A 21370-nucleotide genomic window follows, 5' to 3' on the forward strand; every position below is an offset into this window, starting at 1 on the left:
CTCTTTCCGAGCCTTCTCGTCCAAATACTCCTGTAAGTTAATCGGATTCCTTGAAAGTGCGTCTGCATTGCAGTTTAATTTTCCAGGTTTATACTTGAATGTATATTGGTAATCTGTGAAATTAAACATCCATCTCATAAGCCTTTGTCCTGGGTCCTTGCGATTATGCATAAAGTTTAGAGGTTCGTGATCAGCAATCAGGGTAAATTTCTTGCATAAGAGATAAGGTCTAAACTGATTCATTGCGTATAAAACTGCAACACACTCCTTTTCCGTGGTAGTATAGTTTCTTTCTGCTTTATTTAACAACGTAGAAAGATATGCTACAGGCCTGTCATGACCGTCCACTTCTTGTGATAAAACCGCTCCTATCGCATAATCCGAAGCATCTGTGGTTAAGGTAAAAGTCTTCTTAAAATCAGGAAAAGCTAGGATAGGGGCCTCACAAAGCATCCGCTTCAGCCTTTCAAAAGCCTCTTCCTGTGGCGGTCCCCAGTTATATGCTTGATTTTTTTGTGTTAAGTCACTGAGAGGCTTGGCTACCTTCGAGTAGTCCTGGATAAATCGACGGTAATATCCGGAGAGTCCAAGAAAAGATCTGATACTTTTCACTCCATTGCGTGTTGGAAATTTCTTTACGGCTTCAATCAATTTAGGATCCGGCTGAACTCCTTGCGCACTAACAATGTGTCCCAAGAATTTTACTTCTTGACGTAGGAAATTTACCTTGTCCGGTTGTAAGACTAATCCTGCGGCGGTAGTCTCTCAAACAACTTCCCTACCTTAACTTCATGTTCGTGTAAATTCTTAGCGTAAACTATCACGTCATCCAAATACACTAACATTTCTACATTCAGTAGTCCTCGCAGCAACGCATTCATCATTCGTTGAAACGTAGCTGGCGCGTTCATTAGTCCTTCCGGCATTCTGATATAATGAAAATGTCCATCAAAAGTTGAAAATGCCATCTTCTCCCTGTCCTCAACTCTTAAGGGAATTTGTTGAAATCCACTGATTAAATCAAACGTCGAGAAATACATCGAACCTCCCAACTGATCTACAATATCAGCAATATTGGGTAAAGGGTAGGCATCACCAATAGTCTTTTTATTTAATTCTCTAAAGTCGATGACCATCCTCCACCTTGGTGTGCCATCACTTGCCGGGCTTTTAGGAATAATCCAGAGCGGCGAGTTAAAAGGTGAGTTAGATTCTTCGATTATTCCTTCCCTTAAGCGTTTTTTTATTTGTTCCGATATAAATTCTCGGTGCACAGGAGAATGCCTATACTGTTTGGTATTAACTGGTACTCTGTTTTCTAAGTGTATTTCATGTTCTATCAAGTTAGTACATGGTAAAGGTTCTCCAGGGAGTAAAAACACATTCAAATATTTCTTCAATAGCCGTTTAATACTCTTGAGCTCGTGCGAGTTAAGGTGTCCTGTTCTAATCAATTGTAATAATTGATTACGCCGTTTCTCGAGTTGGTCCATAGTCCGCGATCCCTGAAGGCTACCTTCCTGATCTGAATTCGTGTCACTAGAGAATTCCGACTTGTAATATTCAAATGGAATAATTTCCTTTGGGTCCACTTCTATGGTTACTTCTCTCTCGTGGGTATTGATGGACAGGTCTCATAATCGTTAATGACTATGCCTTCCCCAAGAAACACTTTATCATCCGCCACATTTATTCTAGGTAAATACCCTTCCGCGAGTGTGCTCTTCAGTAAATTAATCTGTATAACTTGGCGAGTCCTTGGTGCTAATGTATATCGTACCGTGCCAACCGGCAGTCCCTCTTTGCCATTTGTAATCTTATTATTCACGTTTTCATTACAACCCAGTCGTTCTATTCCTCTGTCTAGGTCCGCTGTAGTTTCCATATCCGATACCTCATCTTCACAAGCTCTAATACTCATAGCTTGTATCAGGTCATCTTGTAATCGGTCAATGGGAACATCATTCGGTAAAAACGATATTGGGTTCATTACGTCGCTATTTACCATTAGGCTGTTATGATAATACGAAATCACTGCATTGGTATCGATCAAGTAATCTCTGCCTAACATCCCGTCCTCTTTAATAGGAAAATTATTCCATATTATGTGGAATTTTGCGGATTTTCCATTAATCGTTAATATCGCCGTACCTATGGTCGGAACGGTGTGTGCCGTAATACCGCTCAAGGTAGTGACCTCCCTCGGATCAAACCTCGTAGTCCAATTTAATGCACTAAACTTAATTAAGATCACGGCCGATCCATTATCAACCATGAACACGGTCCACTTTTTACTGGTCTCTGGTATACGAAACCTTACTCTTGTTGGCGCATAGATCTGATTATTTCCTGTGCCAAGTCCCCAATTTAAGGCAACTGCGATGACTGGTTCGTTAACGATTGTGGATTCTTTAGTATTGTCATTACTTTTGCTGGGGGTACTCCCGGTTTTTCGGACGTCGATACTTCCTGAATTTCGGTCAACATCGTCTTCGCATTCGGTTGAACTTTCTCTTGATTCTGGTGTCACGTCTGACAGGGGCCCGTTCCATTCGCTGCTGGGCGAGCCCCATCTGAGTTTAAATTACTTGCATAATTATGTTGCTGGTACTTTGGATTAGGTCTAAGCTCGCCTCTTTGCTGCTGGTCGTAAGCTATTGTTCCATAGCGTTTTCCAGACGGATGATGATAAGAGTCGGTATCTGGGTTATATAGCCGTCCTGCGTGTGGTCCACTGTCCTGAGGATTTTTGTAACGAGGCTTCCAATTCCTATATTGGTTCGGTTTCTGCCCTTGAGATCGACTCTGTTGCTGTCCTTGATTATTCGTATATTATTGCTGTCCTTGATTATTCATATACGATTGCTGCCCTTGATTTCTCTGTACAAATAATTGTTGGATTTCTGCGGGTAATTCATCCCACTCATCCTCTAATTGTTCCTCTTGGTCGTTTTGTTGATCTTGAACGAAGTTAACATTGAGGCTGCGCAATAAATTCGTTCATTTATTAGGGTTCCACTCCTCATGCCTCGCCCTTGACTTATTTCTTGTTTCTATACGCAATGCTTCTTTATAAGCATCCTCCAAGGTTTTAGGCTGTTTAATGTCCACTAAGTCTCCAATTTCTTTTGGCAATCCATCTATGAAAGTCTTAATAGTTGAGCATTGGAGTCATCATCGTCTCAGTGTACTCTTCTCCGAGCTCTTCTTTCAGCGCGTTATGTGCACAGTTCAAAAAGATGTTTATCCTGTCATGAAAGTTCCCAACAGTGTCCCCTTGCTTCATACGTAGGCTATGGATTTTGGAGTCGTAGTAAGCGAAGTCTTTGTAAGGTGCGAATCGTTCCTTTAAGATCCCGATTAAGTCATCAACTGCCTTAATGGATTTTCCATAAATGCAGTCACGTGCGGGTCCTCGTAGTTTAGCAATTCGTAAGCGGACAAAATTCTGTTCCTGTGGATGTGTAATCAATGCTCCTCCATTGCGGATATCCTGGATGAAGTCTTTGAGTGGCACATTTTTCCCATCGAACTCCGTAATCCCTTGTACTATATTCTGTAGGGTAAAACTCACCGACATACTAGTCAATAACTGTAGAGTAGCCGACTCCATTTCGTTGTGGTCCTAGGTCTTATATTTTTTTCTTTTCTTTTTTTTTTTTTCTTTTTTAATAATAAATGAATAAAGCCGATAATACAATAATAATAATTTATTCAAATAATCATTATCAACAAAATACCAATTATTATCATCAATCAGTAACAATTTATTATATATATATTTATAAGTTTTTATTTTAATAATTAATTTATACTGTTCCATTAATCAATAAATAAATTATATTAATAAAATATTATTCCTAATAAATATATTATTCTTAAATTAATAAATACTGTAACAGGCTGCCGTTTAACCTATTAAACCTATTTGTTATCTCGGTCGACGACGCCTTGTTATCTACGTGCCGAAAGCACGTCAACCTACCTTGTCCGGGAGTGCGCCTGCGCAGAGTCTCCTCGCCAATCCGAGTTGGGTTCCCCAACTCGCCACTTGGCGGCGCTGTCGCTCTTGCTTAGCAGCGCTCCTACGGCTGCTGCTGGAAACTTGGTTGGCGATTCGCTTCTACCGATCTCCGCGTGATCCGTGCTACGCTACCGGCTTATTTGAATCGAACGTCAACAAACGCGAACTCCGGACAAAGGAAAGACAAAGCAATGACTCAATTTAGAATAACGATTGATCGCTTTGTTCAAATGAATCTGATACACGGGGAATTTGCCGAGAGACTTGCGCACGCAAATACAATTGACAATACGCCTGTGTGGGAGAGAGAGAGAAAACCGCGATCGCCGCGAACTAACCGCTCGCGCGCAATAAATAAACTCTTCGCGCACGCTGCGCGGGATCGCACGCTACAACAAAATAGGGGATGGTGCACCTACCGTGAGACTGATGGGGATACGGTGGCCAACCGTATCCGATGCACGAGTCGCTAATTAGCTGCTCCGCCGCTCGCTGCACTGCCGCTGTTTATTGCTGTTACTGTTGGTGTTGCTGCTGTAGTTGTTGCTGCTGAGGCGACTCCAACCGCGCACGTTTCCCAGTGCGCGCACCACTCGCTCACTTTCGCCAATTATCTGCTGCACCCTCTGCTCTCGCTCGCAACACAACGAACACAATGTCTGCACCACTCGCTCACTTATCGCCAATTATCTGCTAAAACGCGTTGACGGCTCGAAAAGGTTAGCTCGACGTAGACAGACTGAGTGACACAGTCATACTGCCTACCGAACTCTCCCCTCCCGGTCATTACCCCTACGCGCCCTCTCTCTCTCTCGAACCGATCACGGCTATTCCGCTCAGCCGCTTGTTAACCTACGCGAGTCGAACGATTTTCGGTAATCGTTGCAATACTTTTAGTAGTAAAAGTAAAAATAAAAATAATTAAGGGAAATTTTAATAACTGAATGGTACGGGATAATGCCAAGTGTCAGTCCCCTATTACAACAGAATAAAAAAAGAAATAAAATATTTCGCAAACGCGCACGTCAAAATTTTAAACGATCGTTCATAAATCAAGGAAATTTTCCTAAGCCGCGTTTTGACTTTCAAATATTTGTAAGCAAAGGATCACGTTGCCAATGCTATTCCGTCAACTAATCATGAAATGTGGGAACGGAAAAAAGGACGCACCCGGTTTCAGACGCGAAGACTCTGATTCCGCTTCCGCGACCAAAAACGAAACTCCAATAAATTCCTGAGCGCCCGATCATGTGAAAAAACAATTTTTCCACGTTTCCGGCGTGGCTTTAGCTTGCTCAAAAACGAGCGTCCTATTCACCCGTATCGCGTTTCGTACAGCACGGGAAGGAAATTATATTTTTCTAATCGTAAATATTACACAAGACTAAGGTGTGAGATATGAGAGAAAAAAAAATTAATATTAATAATGATGAAAAAGACGGTGGATTAATTAATATGTATTAATATTAATTAATACGCGTCAATATATATTAACACTATGTAATACTATATATTACACACTAATCCATAATATATATATTCTAATAGTATAGTGTATTAATACTTATTACATTAATACTCATGCTACCCAATATACATATATAAATAAATTTATATGGTTATTCGATAAACTATCGAAAATGTTATCAACGCGAGGGAAAAGCGAAAAGACCAAGCCTGAAAACCACGCTCTGCTACCAATTGATAGGTGACAACTCGCGCGAGTCGAGTTTGTCCCGTACGAAGGCTCTTTCAACAGCCGAGCGACCTTAGACTCGGGCGGTAGTCAGGCTTTCGGGCACCCCGGCCCGTTCGCGCGTCAATAATGAAATCTGTGTTAATTATAATTCGATACTCGATATCGTTTTTGTAAAATAAATAATTGAACGTTTATAACGTTCTTCGCTTATTTATTAAAAGCAAAAATGTAATAGCGATTCTCTTTAATGTAGTGGGGAAGCATATGGATACACTTATGGATGTTTACAATTATAATATTTATTCTAGTCTCTTTCATAACATAAATAAGTTAAGCAGAATTGTAACAGGCTGCCGTTTAGTCAATATATCGTTGAATCCTCCTAAAAGTGACTATACGACGCCTTGTTATCTGTGTGCTCTAAGCACAGTAACCTACCTTGCCTCGGAGTGCGCCTGCGCAGAGTCTCTTCGATGTTCCGAGTTGGGTTCCCCCAACTCGCCACTTGGCGGCGCTGTCGCTCTAACTAGTAGCGCTCGTGCGGCCGCTTTCGGAACCTAGATTGAGGATTCCCGTCTAACGTCTCACACACTTCGTGCTGCGTTACCGGCGAATTCGAATATAACGTAAACAAAGCTAGGCGCGACCTCCGGACAAAGGATTAAACACAATAACGGAAACTCGTTTAAATGAAACCACGGAACGATTTATTCAATTAGATAAATTACACGGGGAATTGGCCGAGAGGCTTACGCACGCACGCGTGATTGACAAAACACGCTGACCGAGAGAGAGAGAAAAAGACCGCGATTAACGCGAACTACCTGCTCGCACGCAAAACAATAAACTCTTCGCGCTCGCTGCGCGGATTCGCACGCTAAATTAACACAACGCTAAACGAGTGAGAAAGAAGGTGCACCTACCGCAACGACGGCGTGGATACGGTGGCCAACCGTATCCAAATAACACGTAGTTATTAAACTGCTCCGCTGCTCTGCCTCTAACGCTGTTGCCGCTGTTGTTGTTGCCGCTACTGTTGCTGCTGTTATTGCTGTTGCTGCTGCAGTTGCTGTTGCCGCTATTGCTGCTGCTGCTGCTGATGCTGCTGTCGCACGCACTCACCCGCGCAAATCACAATGTCAGTCAGTGGCAAAACAAAACGAGAAAACTCGGGACGGATGGAGGTTAGGCGCACGGATCGACTGAGTAACACAGTCATACTGCCGGTTGCTACCTCCCCTCCCGGTCAGTGCCCCTTACGCGCTCTCTCTCTCGCGAACCGAACGCGGCTCACCTCGCTTAACCGCTAATTACCTCGCGCGAGTCAAACGATTTTATATATATATATATATATATATATAAAGTAGAATATATTATTCTGCTTAATATATATATATATATTCTGCTGATAAGAATAAATATATATATTCTGCTAAAGAATATATATATATATTCTGCTGAATATATATATATATATATATATATATATATATATATATATATATATATATATATATATATATATATATATATATATATATATATATTCTCAGACGCGTAATTTTCGCGTCGCGATGTCTAGTATTTTTTTTGGTTACATAAAAAGTATTACTCACTTCGTATTATTATTGTAAATATAAATTGGTCCAAAATATTATTCGCTTCGTGATGTGGCCAATCACTTTTTCTTTGAATCTGATCAGATTAACTGGTCCAATATATTTTTTATACAATACTGTAGTAGCACGCGAGACAATGCTAGTTCCTATGATTTTAGTTGTCTAATATATTCTTTATCCAATAGTGTAGCAACACCCAAGAAAATGATAATTTCTGTGATTTTTTGTTTACGCAAAATTATTAAAAGAATCGTACTCGACACTTCTAATATTTAATCACAACTCAAACAATTTTATTCTCAAACTTCTATTATGGTTTTAATTTCAGTAGGAAAAATATGCGGCCTTCTTTATTGAGCGCTCGCTCCTACTGACTAATTCTCTTTCGCTCTGCTTTCGCTGGTTTATTATATAGCCTTTGTCCCTTGCATACCGTCTCTCTCTCGTGCATATGCTTTAGACGTTTACGCTTCTCGTAGCCGCTCGTCTTACCTAGCTAAGCACGCCGACTGCAGCATGCTGTCCCAGCATGCTGAAGCAGCGTGAATCAGCCTCTGCCGCTCATTCCCACCGAGTCGCGCACACGAATACTGCTAGCTATACTATGTCCGAACGGAAATCCCGAGAGCAAAATATTATTCGATAGTGTATAATTGTAACATAATAAGACGTCAAGTAACACCCATCACGCCATTACAATACACCAAAGGTTCCATTACTGAAGTTTCAACTGTCGCTTTCGAATGAATAAATTCAATTTTTTCCATTTGAAAAAATTTATCCACATCGTGATTTTTAGATACGAGTTTATTTATGACATCTGTTTCAAAAATTTTTTTATCACTTGTGTCATTTTTGAAAAATGAAACAACGCCTTTTGTAGTTCTCAAACTGAAGTTATAGGTATTTTGTAAATTGGAAACATCTTCGACAGAGATTGTTTTATTTTTGGCTTTCACCAGTTTTATCAACACTTTTAACGGTTTACCGTGAGTTTGCGAGAGAGAAATACTTCTGCTATCTGCATTGGTATTTTCTTCGACAAGATTCATTTTTCTGTCAGTAACGAAGAAACGACATGATCTGATTCCTTGTTTTCAAGTTTTTGGGCTACTTTCAAAATATTTTTCACTTTACCCACACATTTATGTATAACACCTCTATGAATGACTGAAAAGCACCTTGTACACCTTTTTTCCACAGATTATTGCTTTTTTTTTGCTTTTTCAACTTTGGTATGTTTTCGATTTCTAATTGTTTCACAAAGAAAACAGTTGCACGCACTATGACTCGATCTCGTAGAACGAAAATTAAATTTTGAAAAGTCAGGCAGAATAATCTTCTTTTTTTAATTATTTTTTTAAAACAATTAGATGGAGAGAACTAAAGAAAAGGGAAAGAAATGAAAAAGATAAAAAGGGTATGAAAGAGGAGAGAGAGGAAAGGCTAGAAAAAAGTAAAATATACAGAGAGAGGGAAGAGGGAGATGAAATGAGGGAAGAGTTTTGGGAAGAAATAAGAGATGAGCTAAAGAAAAAAGAAGAAAAAGAACTAGAAGAAAAACTAGAAAAATCAAGATACATAAACGAGTGGAAAGAACTGAAAGAAGAAATGAAAAGGTATAGGTTAAAGGAAATTCAAGGAGAGGGAAGAATAAAAGGCCTACAAATAAGGGAAAGGTTTAGATTAGGTAATGAAACGAGAGGAAGCAGATATTGGGAAAAAGAAGAAAATAAGAGATGCAGAATGTGTATGAAAAAGGAAGAAAATTGGAAACACATAGTAGAAAAATGTAAAAAAAGCAGAAAGGAAGGTGAAGAATGGGAAAAAATAATAATAGGAAGCAAAGAAAAGATAGCGTGGATGATGGAGATAAAATGGAAAAGAAGAAGAAACGAAGCAAAGAAAGAAAAAGAAAAACAAGAGGACGAAACTGCAAGACCCTAAGGAGAGACGGAAACAGAAGACAGAGAAGCAAGACTCGCAGACACATCTACATACACACACACACCCACACACACATACATACACACAAAACACGCACACACGCGCAAACATAAACATACACATGCACACACACACAAAACACAAGTACTAGCAACTACACAAGCGAGAGGAAGCAGGTATTGGAGGATGGAGCAAAATGGAAAAGAAGAAGAATCGAAGAAGAGAAAGAAATAGGTAAATTAGAAGACAAATTATAAGATACAATTATAAATTAGAAAATAAGTGAGATTGAGGAAAGGAAAGGCAGAGGGAGCAATAGGAATTAAGAAAAAGGTGTCAAAGCCCTAATAAGGAGAAAGATAGATGAAATGATTAGCAAGAATAAGATCAAAGGAAAGGCAAAAGAAAGTAACAAAGGAAAAGGTTGAAAAGAAAATATGCAAGAAAGAGATAAACAGAAGAGCGGAAAAAGCAGATCTTGGAAAGAGAGAGAGAGAGAGAGGAAGAGAAGATTAATCAACAGAAAAATAGGAAGAAGAGCTGAACAGACAGAAGCAGAAGACGGGAACGCAAAAGTTGCAGACACACCTACATACGTACACATATACACAAAACACACACACACACACACACACACACACACACACACAAAACACATACATTATCAATTACACAAACTGGATACGAGACACAATTGTAATATAAGAAATGAAAACCAAATGTAACATATAAGTTGTAAATGAATAAACTAATAAACTATAATTTCTAATTCATTAAACGGCCCAATTTCTGGTAATTCTCCAGCAATTTATTAAACAGAATCTGATATTGATGACTTTTCTGATTTCTCAGGAAGTTTTGTACTACTGCTTTGAAGGTGATCCATGCTGTTTTCTCGGTATCGTTCGTTCTCGTAACAAAGTACTGATCTGCAAATAAAGTTCAAATTTGTGGTCCGTCGAAGATTCCTTCTTTTATCTTCGCATCGCTCATTTCCGGAAATTTCGTTCCCAAGTATGCGAAACAATCATCATCTTTGTTTAGAGGTTTGACAAACTGTTTCATAAGACCAAGTTTTATGTAAAGTCGAGGCAAGAGGATATTTGTGGACTCAACCAGAGATTTCCGAATAATATTTTTAAACCTGGTTCCATTTCTCCTCTCCTAGTCCATTCCTTTTTTGATAGTGGTTGATTCGATCTCTACTATCGCACAAACAGATGAAGGGATATTTAGTGAGTCCTGAATTAAGTGTTGCGATCTTCATATCACCACATATTTTCCATTTGTTCTCTGCATATTTGATCTTCTCTATAACTATTTCCAATTTATCATACGTCGCTTTGAGCTTGATGGAATGTGCTATTGCAAGAGGTGCGAAGGTATTTCCATTGTGAAGAAAAATGGCTTTGAGGCTTTGCTTCGAGGAGTCGATAAACAGCCTCCATTCCGCGTCTCTATAAACATTTGGTTTAATTTCTCCATATTTTTAAAATTTTCTCATTATTTCAAAAATTAATTGCCAAAATTTATTTAATTTTTTCGAAATAGTTTTTCGTTAATTTTTCACTTTCAAAATTCACCAAAGTTTCAGGAAATTTTTCACGAAAGATGATGGAAAGTCATTGGTATAATGTTTGGATGTGAAAGGTTTGGTAATTGAACTTTACAATTTTGTTATGATAACGCGATTTGTGTGTGCGCTTCCAACATTTTCGAAATCATAATCAATGTCAGCATGTATGCGATTCCGAAAATCAACAGGTTATGCCATATTCCATTCCTGAATGATTTTATTTCTCTTGGCCTTCAAATTTTATAACCGCAATTTTGTCAATACTTCCGAAAAAATTCATTTTCACATGAGTATTATCACGTGAATACATATGTAGATGATTTAGACAATTACATCTTCTGATATAAAAACATCTGGCCTCTTACATGATCAACCAAGGAACTTGAGTACATTATGCAGCATATCTCGTGTTAAGTTCAATAATTTGTAAGAATAATGAGTGAGATAGGTGACTGATCTGTATAAAAAATGATACTACCTAGAGATTTATTTAGCTCTTAATTGTTTAGCTTGATTATTAGAACAACTCTATCTAGCAAGAGAGCGCTCAGTCATTATGGTTACTTCACATGCACATTCGAAACACATTTTTAGCTGAGGCGCACACATAAACTACTATCTTTCCAAAATTAATTTAATCTCATGAACATGTGTTAATAAGTTAATTTTAATTGTATAAAATCAAAACATAAGTTAATCGATTCAAATATCATATTACAGGTTTTGCTACACATAGAGCCGAAAGAATTCACTGTTGAACCTATCACCTTGCAATCATTACAGCAATTGATCCAATGGACAACTAATTTTGCTTTGAATTTATTAGTTCGCCTTCCAGAACAAAAATTGCAAAATAAATCAAGTGGAGTAAGTTACATAAAATATTGATAAATATTGACATGATATTTGATACTTAATAATATTTTTCTTTATAGTATGAAATTTTAAGAGATCAAAAAGCTATTAATATATTACGAGAACTCCTAGTAATTATTCGGATTTGGGGTTTACTACGACCTTCTTGCTTACCAGTATTTCTCAAAAGTGCAGATAACATCGATGTTTTGGGTTTACTTTTTCAACTTCTATCTAAATTAATTCAACCTAGTAATGAAGTTCATCATTTTGACGATCACTTAATTGGTTAGAAAATATTTAAAGTAAATGCATAAAATATAAGAAACATTCAAATTCAAGAAAACCGTAACGCTGTTGCTAATGAGGTCGGTTATTTCTTTTTTTTTCGTTACTTTTGATCTTTAATAATCAACAGATGTTTATCCATGATCCAAGTTGTATAATATTTATATAATGTAGTATTCGTAAGTATATCAATTTAAGTGTACAAAAAAATTGAAATTAAGACATTCATACAAATTAAAAGCCATTAATAGCAATAAAAACACTTCGAATCATACTGTTCAGTAGGCTATTCTACTGTCTTGCCATACCATTCAGCGGCGAGTCAAAATTCACCTTATCACATCTAAAAAATTAGACGATTTATCCCGTTTCGGCCCAGGAGGACCCTTGTTGGACGTCATTCTTTGATGGTTCATCACTAACTCTATCGGCGCACAAAAGAAATTCAAAAGGACATATTTTTATAGTTCAAATGGTACTCTTTCTTATGGTGGCATCAAAATTAAAAAAAAATGTTTACTATGCAAAAATGCAGTTTGAAAAAAATCACCAATTTTTCAAACATTTTTTTAAAATCAATATTCCAAATGGTTTTCGACCTGGAAAAGACCTGAGACCTAACTAACTGGTGACATAAATGTCTGAACATCAAGATTAAATGATTTTCCGATCCATTTTTTGCTTCGCAGTTTTCAAAAGGGCGTCGCAAATGCAAAATTTTTGGTAGCGAATTCATGAATTTTTTTATAAAAAGCTACAAGTTTATATAAAAAGTGGTAAAGAAAAAAAAGTCTTGGAATCATTCAAAAAATACACTTCTATTTTTTCCAAAAGATCTGAGCAACTATTTTGATTTTGCAAATTAACAATTTTTCGAAATTTGAAAAATTGATGCAAATTTTTCTAAGAAAATCACACGTACTCTTTAAATAATTTCAATGACTTTCTATTCTTCGATATTTTTTCAAATACTCCACTATTTTAGAAAAAAAAATTTCTTAAAATCGAAGTAGTATCGACTCATTATAATGGTCGGATGAATCTGCAAAATTTTTGTATGTTAGCCGTAAATACATAGTACTTATGATATTTACAATAACATTTATAGCTTTTTGATGAGAATACAATAGCAAGCAGCACATTCGTAAACAGCACAGCTGCAACTGGTAAAAATGGCTGAAATATGTTTTTTATGTTATATGTTTCAAGGGTTAATTTCATCCTTCCATTGGGGTAGTTTTTTTAACCTGTGGGATAATTTAGGTAAATAAAACAAGACATTTAGTAAACAACGTCATACTAATCATCTTGGGTACCAAGTACCTCGAAGGCCTTCGCCAATCTCATATTCGTATTCAACGTTCCCAAAAACCACCGAAGTTTGAAAACTTTTTTAAAAAGATTTAGTGGAAAACTCCAGGAAACGACATTCATACCGATGATCCTGGCCACCGAGTTAGCTCGAGCGCCTTCGCTCGCCTGGTGCCCAAGATAATTAGTATGACGTCGTTTACTAAATGTTTTTTTTATTTACCTAAATTATCCCGCAGGTTAAAAAAACTACACCAATGGTAGGGTAAAATTAACCCTTTTACACCAGAGACCAAGGAACAGTCGAAACAGTGGACTTTACCCGGTGAAAGTGCTCCGAAGAAGGCGAAGACTGCGCCATCGGTCGGAAAGGTGATGGTCACCGTTTTCTGGGATACACAAGGTGTGATCTACATCGACTACCTGGAGAGGGGCAAAACGGTCACAGGGCTGTACTATGCCGAATTATTGGGCCGATTCGACGTCGAATTGCAGAAAAACCGGCCCCATTTGGCGAAGAAAAAAGTGCTCTTCCACCATGACAACTCACCGGCTCACACCTCCGCCATGGCCAAATTGGTCAAATTAGGCTACGAACTGCTGTCCCATCCACCGTATTCTCCAGATTTAGCACAGTGCGACTTCTTTTTGTTTCAAACTTGAAAAAGTCAGTCGCCGGGCAGAAATTTGAGTCGAATGAGGAGGTAATCGCTGCCACGGAAGCCTACTTTTCAGACCTCGAGCAAACGTATTTTTCAGACGGGTTAAAGAAGTTGGAGCATCACTGGGCCAAGTGTATCGAACTAAAAGGAGACTATTTTAAAAAATAAAACGCCACTTTTCCAAAATTTTCATTTTTCTTTTGTAAGCTAAGTACTTATCGGACCACCCTCGTAGGGTCCATTTCCGCTAATTTTGCTCGCACCCTGCTCTGAAAGAAAAGTTATAGACAATATCTAGATCCACAGGGTAAACTGTGGCGCGAAATTAGGCCGACGGATAATTACTCTGAAAATTCTCCGTCACAAGGCTCTACTGCTAATGTATTACTTGCTATTGCAGAGCGTAGCTACTTATGGCATTATTGCTTGGGGCCAAGCTTATAGCAATAAATAATGTACTATCCAAATAATACAGAATAAACTAATTGTAACTTTTACTTACAATATCAAAAAACCTCCCTCTACTACTATCGATTTTTGTACAATCTAGCTGTTGAATAAATTGCTATAAGAAAATAAAAAGATACAAAATAATTATTTCTAAAATAAATAAAACATTAACCTTAGAATTCAAATATATGTTGCTACTAAAATTTAATAGAATTTTAACAAAGATATGAAAGGGGTGGAATTCACAGATAATAAAAAAAACAAATTCATTCATCAACTTTTGGTGGTAATGTTCAATTTTTATGACTTATAGTTCCTTCGATGAATAACTTAAAAATTCTAGGCAATTGAATTCACTTGAACTAAGGTAAAACTTACGCTGTAGTATCATAGTGAATCTAGCAAGATTAGTATTCTTCAGGGTATTTAATAATATAACATACTTGGAAATTAATCATAGTAAATTTTGATACAGTGTTTTAAAGTGTTTTTTGACATACCACAGTCTCCAATGTAGAATTCTTCATATTTGTTGAAAATAAAAGATAATTCATCGATAATTCCCATTTGTAGTAGACTGCAGATATTTTTATAAAAATCTTATTTCTTTTTCTACAAGTTTTTTAGGTATCCTAAATTGTGTACTTTCGGTATTATTATTGATCCGGTTGTTGTGGCATCTTTTTGGCATATTCTTTTTGATTGTTTATCGAAAATTGTATTAATTGTCTAATTTAAAGTTAAAATTTTGAATATGGCCGACTATTCTCCTCAAGAAATTGATATGATTTTAGTTCTCGACTAGATTTTAGTCACAGAGCAGCGACAAGAATTTATGCTCGACGTTTTCCGAATAGGACATCCTGATTATACAACTTTATGGCGATTAACTCGATGAGCTCGAAACGGACATATTCACCGACGCAGACGCTGCGATTTTGATTTGTGCGGATGCTCGCACATTAACTGTTCTAGCGGCTGTCCATCTGGATCCTCACATCAGCAGCAGACAAATAGAAAGGGAAATCGGTATACCTGCCATCAAAAACAGGTGTTCCTACTTAAAATTGACCTTGAAATAACCTTGTAAAAATATGCTCGAGGTCAAATGCAATATCACCGAAACATAATCCCCTCAAAGTTAAACAACTTTTGTCTGATACTTTTTTTTCGAGAATAGCTTACTAATCGAGATATCTTCGTGGGGCAATTAAAATTGGCTACCTTGTATATACACTTCTCTTAAAGGAACAAAAGAGATTTCTAATTTTTTTGGCAATTTTCAACAGGCTGTATTTCAGTGAGAAATTGTCTTACAGGAAATAAAAAATATAGCTTTTGAAGCTTGAAAACTCTAGATTTCGAATTTTTTGGTTACAAATTTTTCGTAATATCTGTAGCCATGCAATTCTTGGATAAAGAACGAAAAAAAAATGTTACAAAATTTTTACATTATTATTTTACTCTACGGACAGGAAAAAAATTTTTTCCAGCTAGACCAATGCATAGGTCGCATAGCCTGTTCATTCAGTTTAAATTGGCTTTTCGCGGTTGTCAGATACGACCATTTGTCTTTGAGATATCAAATTTTAAATGCAAAAGGATCTATTTTCACTCAACTACCGATATCTCTGAAACTACTGGTTACCCAGCGAATGGACAGGGGGTTTCGTTTTCTGCAGAAGATTTCCTACAAAAATTTGTCATGGTTGATTGGAAATAAAATTTTCTTTTCTTTGTTTTCAAGACAAACAAGGTTTCTGATTGATTACTGATTTACCGCCGGCATTAGTGTTATCCGAAGCATACCATGTGGAAGTTGCACGATTGGATTTATGCTTCTTTTGTGCTCACACACGTGAGTTAGATTCTTTGGAAAAAATGAGACCCTGTGGTTTGTCAGTTTCACAGTATTGAACGGCTCCAAACTCATTTTCTAAAGTGTGTAATGTGTATGTTTTCAGTATCGAGTGTTCCCGCCTCTACTCCTAATTACAGCTTGCAACCTTTATCGTATATTCGAAATACAATTTTGGATCATCCGTTGAGGGATCTGATGCCATACTCTTATCAGAGCGTTCTCTAATTCTGCTAAATTATTCAGATGGGGATAATTTTGACGCAATCGGCGGTCCAATATGTCCCAGACGTGCTCTATGGAATTCAGGACAGGACTCATTGCAGAATGTCTCAACAATCTAATGTTATTATTCTAAAAGAATTGATGGGTGGTATTCGCTGGGTGAGGCCTAGTATTATCTTGCATAAAAATAAATCCTCTCCTGTTTCGTACTAACGGTAACATACGAGGTTGCAAGATTCGGTCAATGTAACACCTAGCATTGAGAGTGTCTCGAACAACCACTAAAGGAGTACGAGAATCCCGTGAAATTGCCGACCAAACCATCACCGATCCTTCACCGTAAGCACTATGGGACGAATAAAATGCTGTTGATAACGTTGACCTGTACGACGCCAAACTGGAGGTCTTCGATCATTACCATGCAGGTGAAATCGAGACTCGTCAGAAAAAAAACGCTGTTCCAATTTCTCATTGACCAGTTCACATGATTGTAAGCGTACTGCAGACGAGCTTTACAATGTGCAACGGTCAACATCAGTCCACGGGTAGCAGTTTGACCACGGAGTCCAGATTCGCGAAGACGATTTCTTGCCATCGATCGAGAATTATTTAGCGGCTGTCGTTGTCGTCGTCGTTGTTGTTGTTGTTCTCGCTGTTGTTGACGATTTGGGAAGTTTCGAGCGATGACGTTTGCTGGAGCAAAAGGGTCTTGAATAGCCTGTCGAATGATTGCTTGAAATTTTTTTTTGTGCTTTATCCAAGAATTGCATGGCTACAGGTACTCCGAAAAATTTGTAACCAGAAAATTCGAAATCTAGGGTTTTCAAGCTTCAAAATCTATATTTTGTTATTTCCTGTACGACAGTTTATCACTGAAATACAGCCTGTTGAAAATTGCTAAAAAAATTAGAAATTTTCTTCGTTCTTTTAATTTATGCGAGAAGTGTAATATGCAGGAAATTTGTCCCCAACGATTTTGAAAAAATGACAGTAATTATGTTCCGCACATATCAAGACCTCTTCGTATAGATTTTCAGACTCCTAGACCATGAGACGTCACGATAGCAGAAAATAGAAAAATTTAATCGTAGGGTTATTAACGTCCAAAAAAGTTTTGGTACCAAATACAAATTTTTAGAACAATTAAAAATTTTTTAATTTATAAAAAAATTAATTTATAAAAAACTAAGAACAACACCGGGATGGAAAATATATTTTATCTATTTTTATTCAGAAAATACCTTTATATATTTTTCACATCTTCAGAGGTGGTAAACCATATATAAAAAAAATAAAAACTTCTGAAATCCAATTTTTCACTCATATTGCTTTTTAGATCAATTCTACAATAGAACCGATAACATCATCATATTCTACATAAAAAATTACATCGAAAACGTGTGTCATATCTTTATCACCAGAAATATTTTTTTCTTTTTTTTTTTTTTATTTAACGTCGCTCTATTTATGCTCCATGAATGCTAATCAGCGACGAAGGCTTGCAATGTGTTTGAGAACAAAGCACATGACCAGAACTATTATATCATAAAAAATTTACGATTGAACTACAAACTTTCTCTTGTCTATGCGTACCACTTGGAAAATCGAGGGTTGGATAGATAATTCAATCTTTGAGTTCTGCCTATATAATGTTACTAATGATAAAAGTGTGATACTGATTTTCGATGTACTTTATCATGTATAATATGATAATGTTATTGATTGTATTGTTTTCGTGAAATTCAAAGCTGCTAACCTACTCGCACGTCAGCTGGCGAAACGCAAGGTGAATGACACTCCGAAATAAGTGTTACGGCTTACGACGCATCCTTTTTTGTAACAAATGCACATTCATGAAATTCAAAACTGTTGAAATACTCGCACGTCAGCAAAAAGCTGACGAAACACGAGGTAAATGACACGCCTAAATAAAGTCACCAAACGCAAAATTTATATTCAGCAAAAACAAAATGTCACACCAGATCGCAATACTGACCTGAAAAGAGCTATAGAAGATATAAAAAGGAATGAACAAATTACTCTCGGCAGTTGATCAATAGTCCGTCAGTCAGTCAATAAGTACCTGTAAGACTCAACTCCGTACACACCGGTCCGACAATTGGTGATTACTTTACTTAATAAACTCGCGACTGTTACAAAGTAATATCGTGCAAGTAATTATTCAACAACCTACCCAAAACAATTCAACAAGCAGTTAGAGCCTGCTACATTTATTCAATTCAACAAGCAGTTAGAGCCTGCTACATTCATACAATTCAACAAGCAGTTAGAGCCTGCTGCATTTCTGTCAACAATTAAAAACTACGATTATCAAGGTAGTGCAATTATCAGACATACATTTCCACATACATTTATTATAAGTGAGACATATCCAACCACTATTCAACATATTGGAACGTCTCATTCTTTAGCTATTCGTAGTTGATGCACGAAACGTAACAATTGGTTCCAGTACGAAAAATACATTCGATTGAGATAAAGAAAATTATTTTGATATATATTAAAACTTAGTTCTTATTAATGAATTAACACGTCAAACGGAAAAGAGAGAGTTCGAAAACCGCGGATATACGAGTAGGTGTTGTATTTCAGAAGTAAGCAGCACACGTCATTTTCTTTCATAGTGACCGAATTTCAAAATTGCAATTTTGCAAAATTGTGAAATTAAGACAACAGCAGAAATAAGTGACCGAGAAATAATTTTCAGCTAGTAGGTCAAATACCATACGTAGATAGAATTTCCTTTTTTCTTTTCTTTTTCCCCTTTTTTATATTATTTTTGCCATCTCAATAAGTAATTGTGTTTCCATATACTTCTACCATAATTTTTTGCCAACAATAATTTTTCTTATTTTATATATTTTCCCTGCTTCACTCTATTTTGATTTTGTCGAATTCCCTTTGTTTATTCCGTTTATTACGAAAGTGCAATAAATGAGCAAGAAGTCCAGCACAACGAAGGACACAGCATCCATAATTAGGAAACTTACGCGATCACAAATCGACAAGAATCCAAAATTAGAAGACCTTTTAGAAAAAGGACTGGATGAGATAGCTTTCAAAAAGAGTAACAAGCTACGAAGATCGCCGATTAAGACCAAGACCCAAAAAGAAATCGTAGGAAAAGAGAAAAACACAGGAGCAATAAAGAAAATCATACCAACAGCTGACCAATTAGTTGATTTAACAGAAAAACAAACAAACAAAACCGACTACACTGATTCAGACAAATATTCACTATTAGACCAGACGTTTGACACATTTGACTCAGAAAAACACGATAGATATTCAGACATCGGAGGATTTTTAGGTGAACAAAGTCTAATATTAGGGACACCAAAAGATATATTATTCAGCATAAACACAAACGAAGAATCTGTCTACACAAAATACGCATTATCAAAAAACTCTGACGAACCTATTAACCAACAGCAGAACATCGAAGACTCAAAAAAAGACACTAGAAAAATAAACAAAACACAATACATAAACGAAAAGGAGACTGAAAGAAACGCTCAGTAAATTCAAAGACAAATTCAAGGAAACCAACGTATCACAAGCCCAGCAACAAACCCAATAAATATGGCAAATTCACACCCAATCAAATTATCACTCAAGGAATTGGTAAATTATGTTCCGAACATCGATGGCAAAAATATGCCACCCGCAAAGTACATCAGGAGACTACGACGAGTAAAAAATTTAGTAGATGACCAAGATGAACACAATGTAGTAGAACTATTGAAAGTGAGAATGAAGGGAGAAGCAGAAGAAGCTTTAGGAAACAACTGTGTAGAAACAATAGACGAATTAATTACAGCAATACGAAGTCTATACCTAATTCAAGAAGACATGCACGAACTGCGTGCTAGGATACGCAAAATAACACAAGGAAATACAGAATCAGTTATTCAATACACAAATAGATTATGTCAATTAGTATTAGAAATAAAAGAAATATACAGAATACAAAAAACAAATGAAATAGCCAGGAAGAATTTCTACGAAGAATTAGATGCGGACGCAGCAAAATGTTTTAAAAAAGGAATGCGAACGGAGATAAAATACGAACTGGGCAACGAGACAACATACAAGAAATGTCCAAAAAAGCTATAGAAATTGAAAATGACATAAATATTAGAAAAGCAACAGACAATGTGACAATTAATAACACATATGCCGAATACAATGATTATTATAATAGACCTGAACTACCAAAAAAAATCATATGTCAAATTTGCCATGACCCCCAACACGAAGCGCTATTTTGCCATTCTGCAGCATGCGTCTATTGTAAAGGATCAGATCACTTTTCTAATAATCGTAAAAATTCATTAGACAAAATCAATTTGATATGCAAATACTGCAGCCAAAAAGGACACTCAATAAGCGCTTGCCCACTGAACAAACGAAGAAATATCCATTTCCAATACTGTCAAGAATTAGGACATGAGGTAGGTCAATGCCCCTACATTGCCGACTACATAAAACGCTGGAAATGTGGAGAAACAGGACATGAAGCCATCAAGTGTAAAAATAAGATCACACAAAAGGTAAACAAATGCGATATTTGTGAAGAAGGAAGTCATTCAACGCAAGAATGCCCTGAGGTCTTTTGTAAAAAATGTAATAAAAAAGGTCACTCTATCAAATTTTGCACCACAGGTAAAAATAGATCACCTTATAGAATATGCACCCTATGCCAAGAACAGGGACATGAAGAACAAGATTGTGAAGAAGCGCGAATATATTTCACAGAACAAAGAAACAAATCAAGTTACAAGTGCCAATTATGTGATCAATTAGGTCACTCAGCAAAGTTCTGCAGAAAAATC

At 36.8% G+C, this 21370-nt stretch overlaps 1 protein-coding gene across 3 annotated transcripts in view; it reads left to right on the plus strand.

Annotated features, from left to right (window-relative positions):
- LOC131675196 (mediator of RNA polymerase II transcription subunit 16) overlaps window positions 1–21370 on the plus strand; it is a 391451-nt gene that overhangs the window by 254524 nt on the left and 115557 nt on the right. For all 3 annotated transcript variants that reach the window (XM_058954093.1, XM_058954092.1, XM_058954094.1), the window contains 2 exons: window positions 11586–11732; window positions 11801–12008. In XM_058954093.1, coding sequence (XP_058810076.1) covers window positions 11586–11732; window positions 11801–12008 — 355 coding nt within the window. The remainder of the gene's footprint in view (window positions 1–11585; window positions 11733–11800; window positions 12009–21370) is intronic.

Source organism: Phymastichus coffea, unplaced genomic scaffold (assembly GCF_024137745.1).
Source record: "Phymastichus coffea isolate CEN01 unplaced genomic scaffold, Cenicafe_Pcof_1.1 PCOF00017, whole genome shotgun sequence".
In the NCBI taxonomy this organism is placed as follows: domain Eukaryota; kingdom Metazoa; phylum Arthropoda; class Insecta; order Hymenoptera; family Eulophidae; genus Phymastichus; species Phymastichus coffea.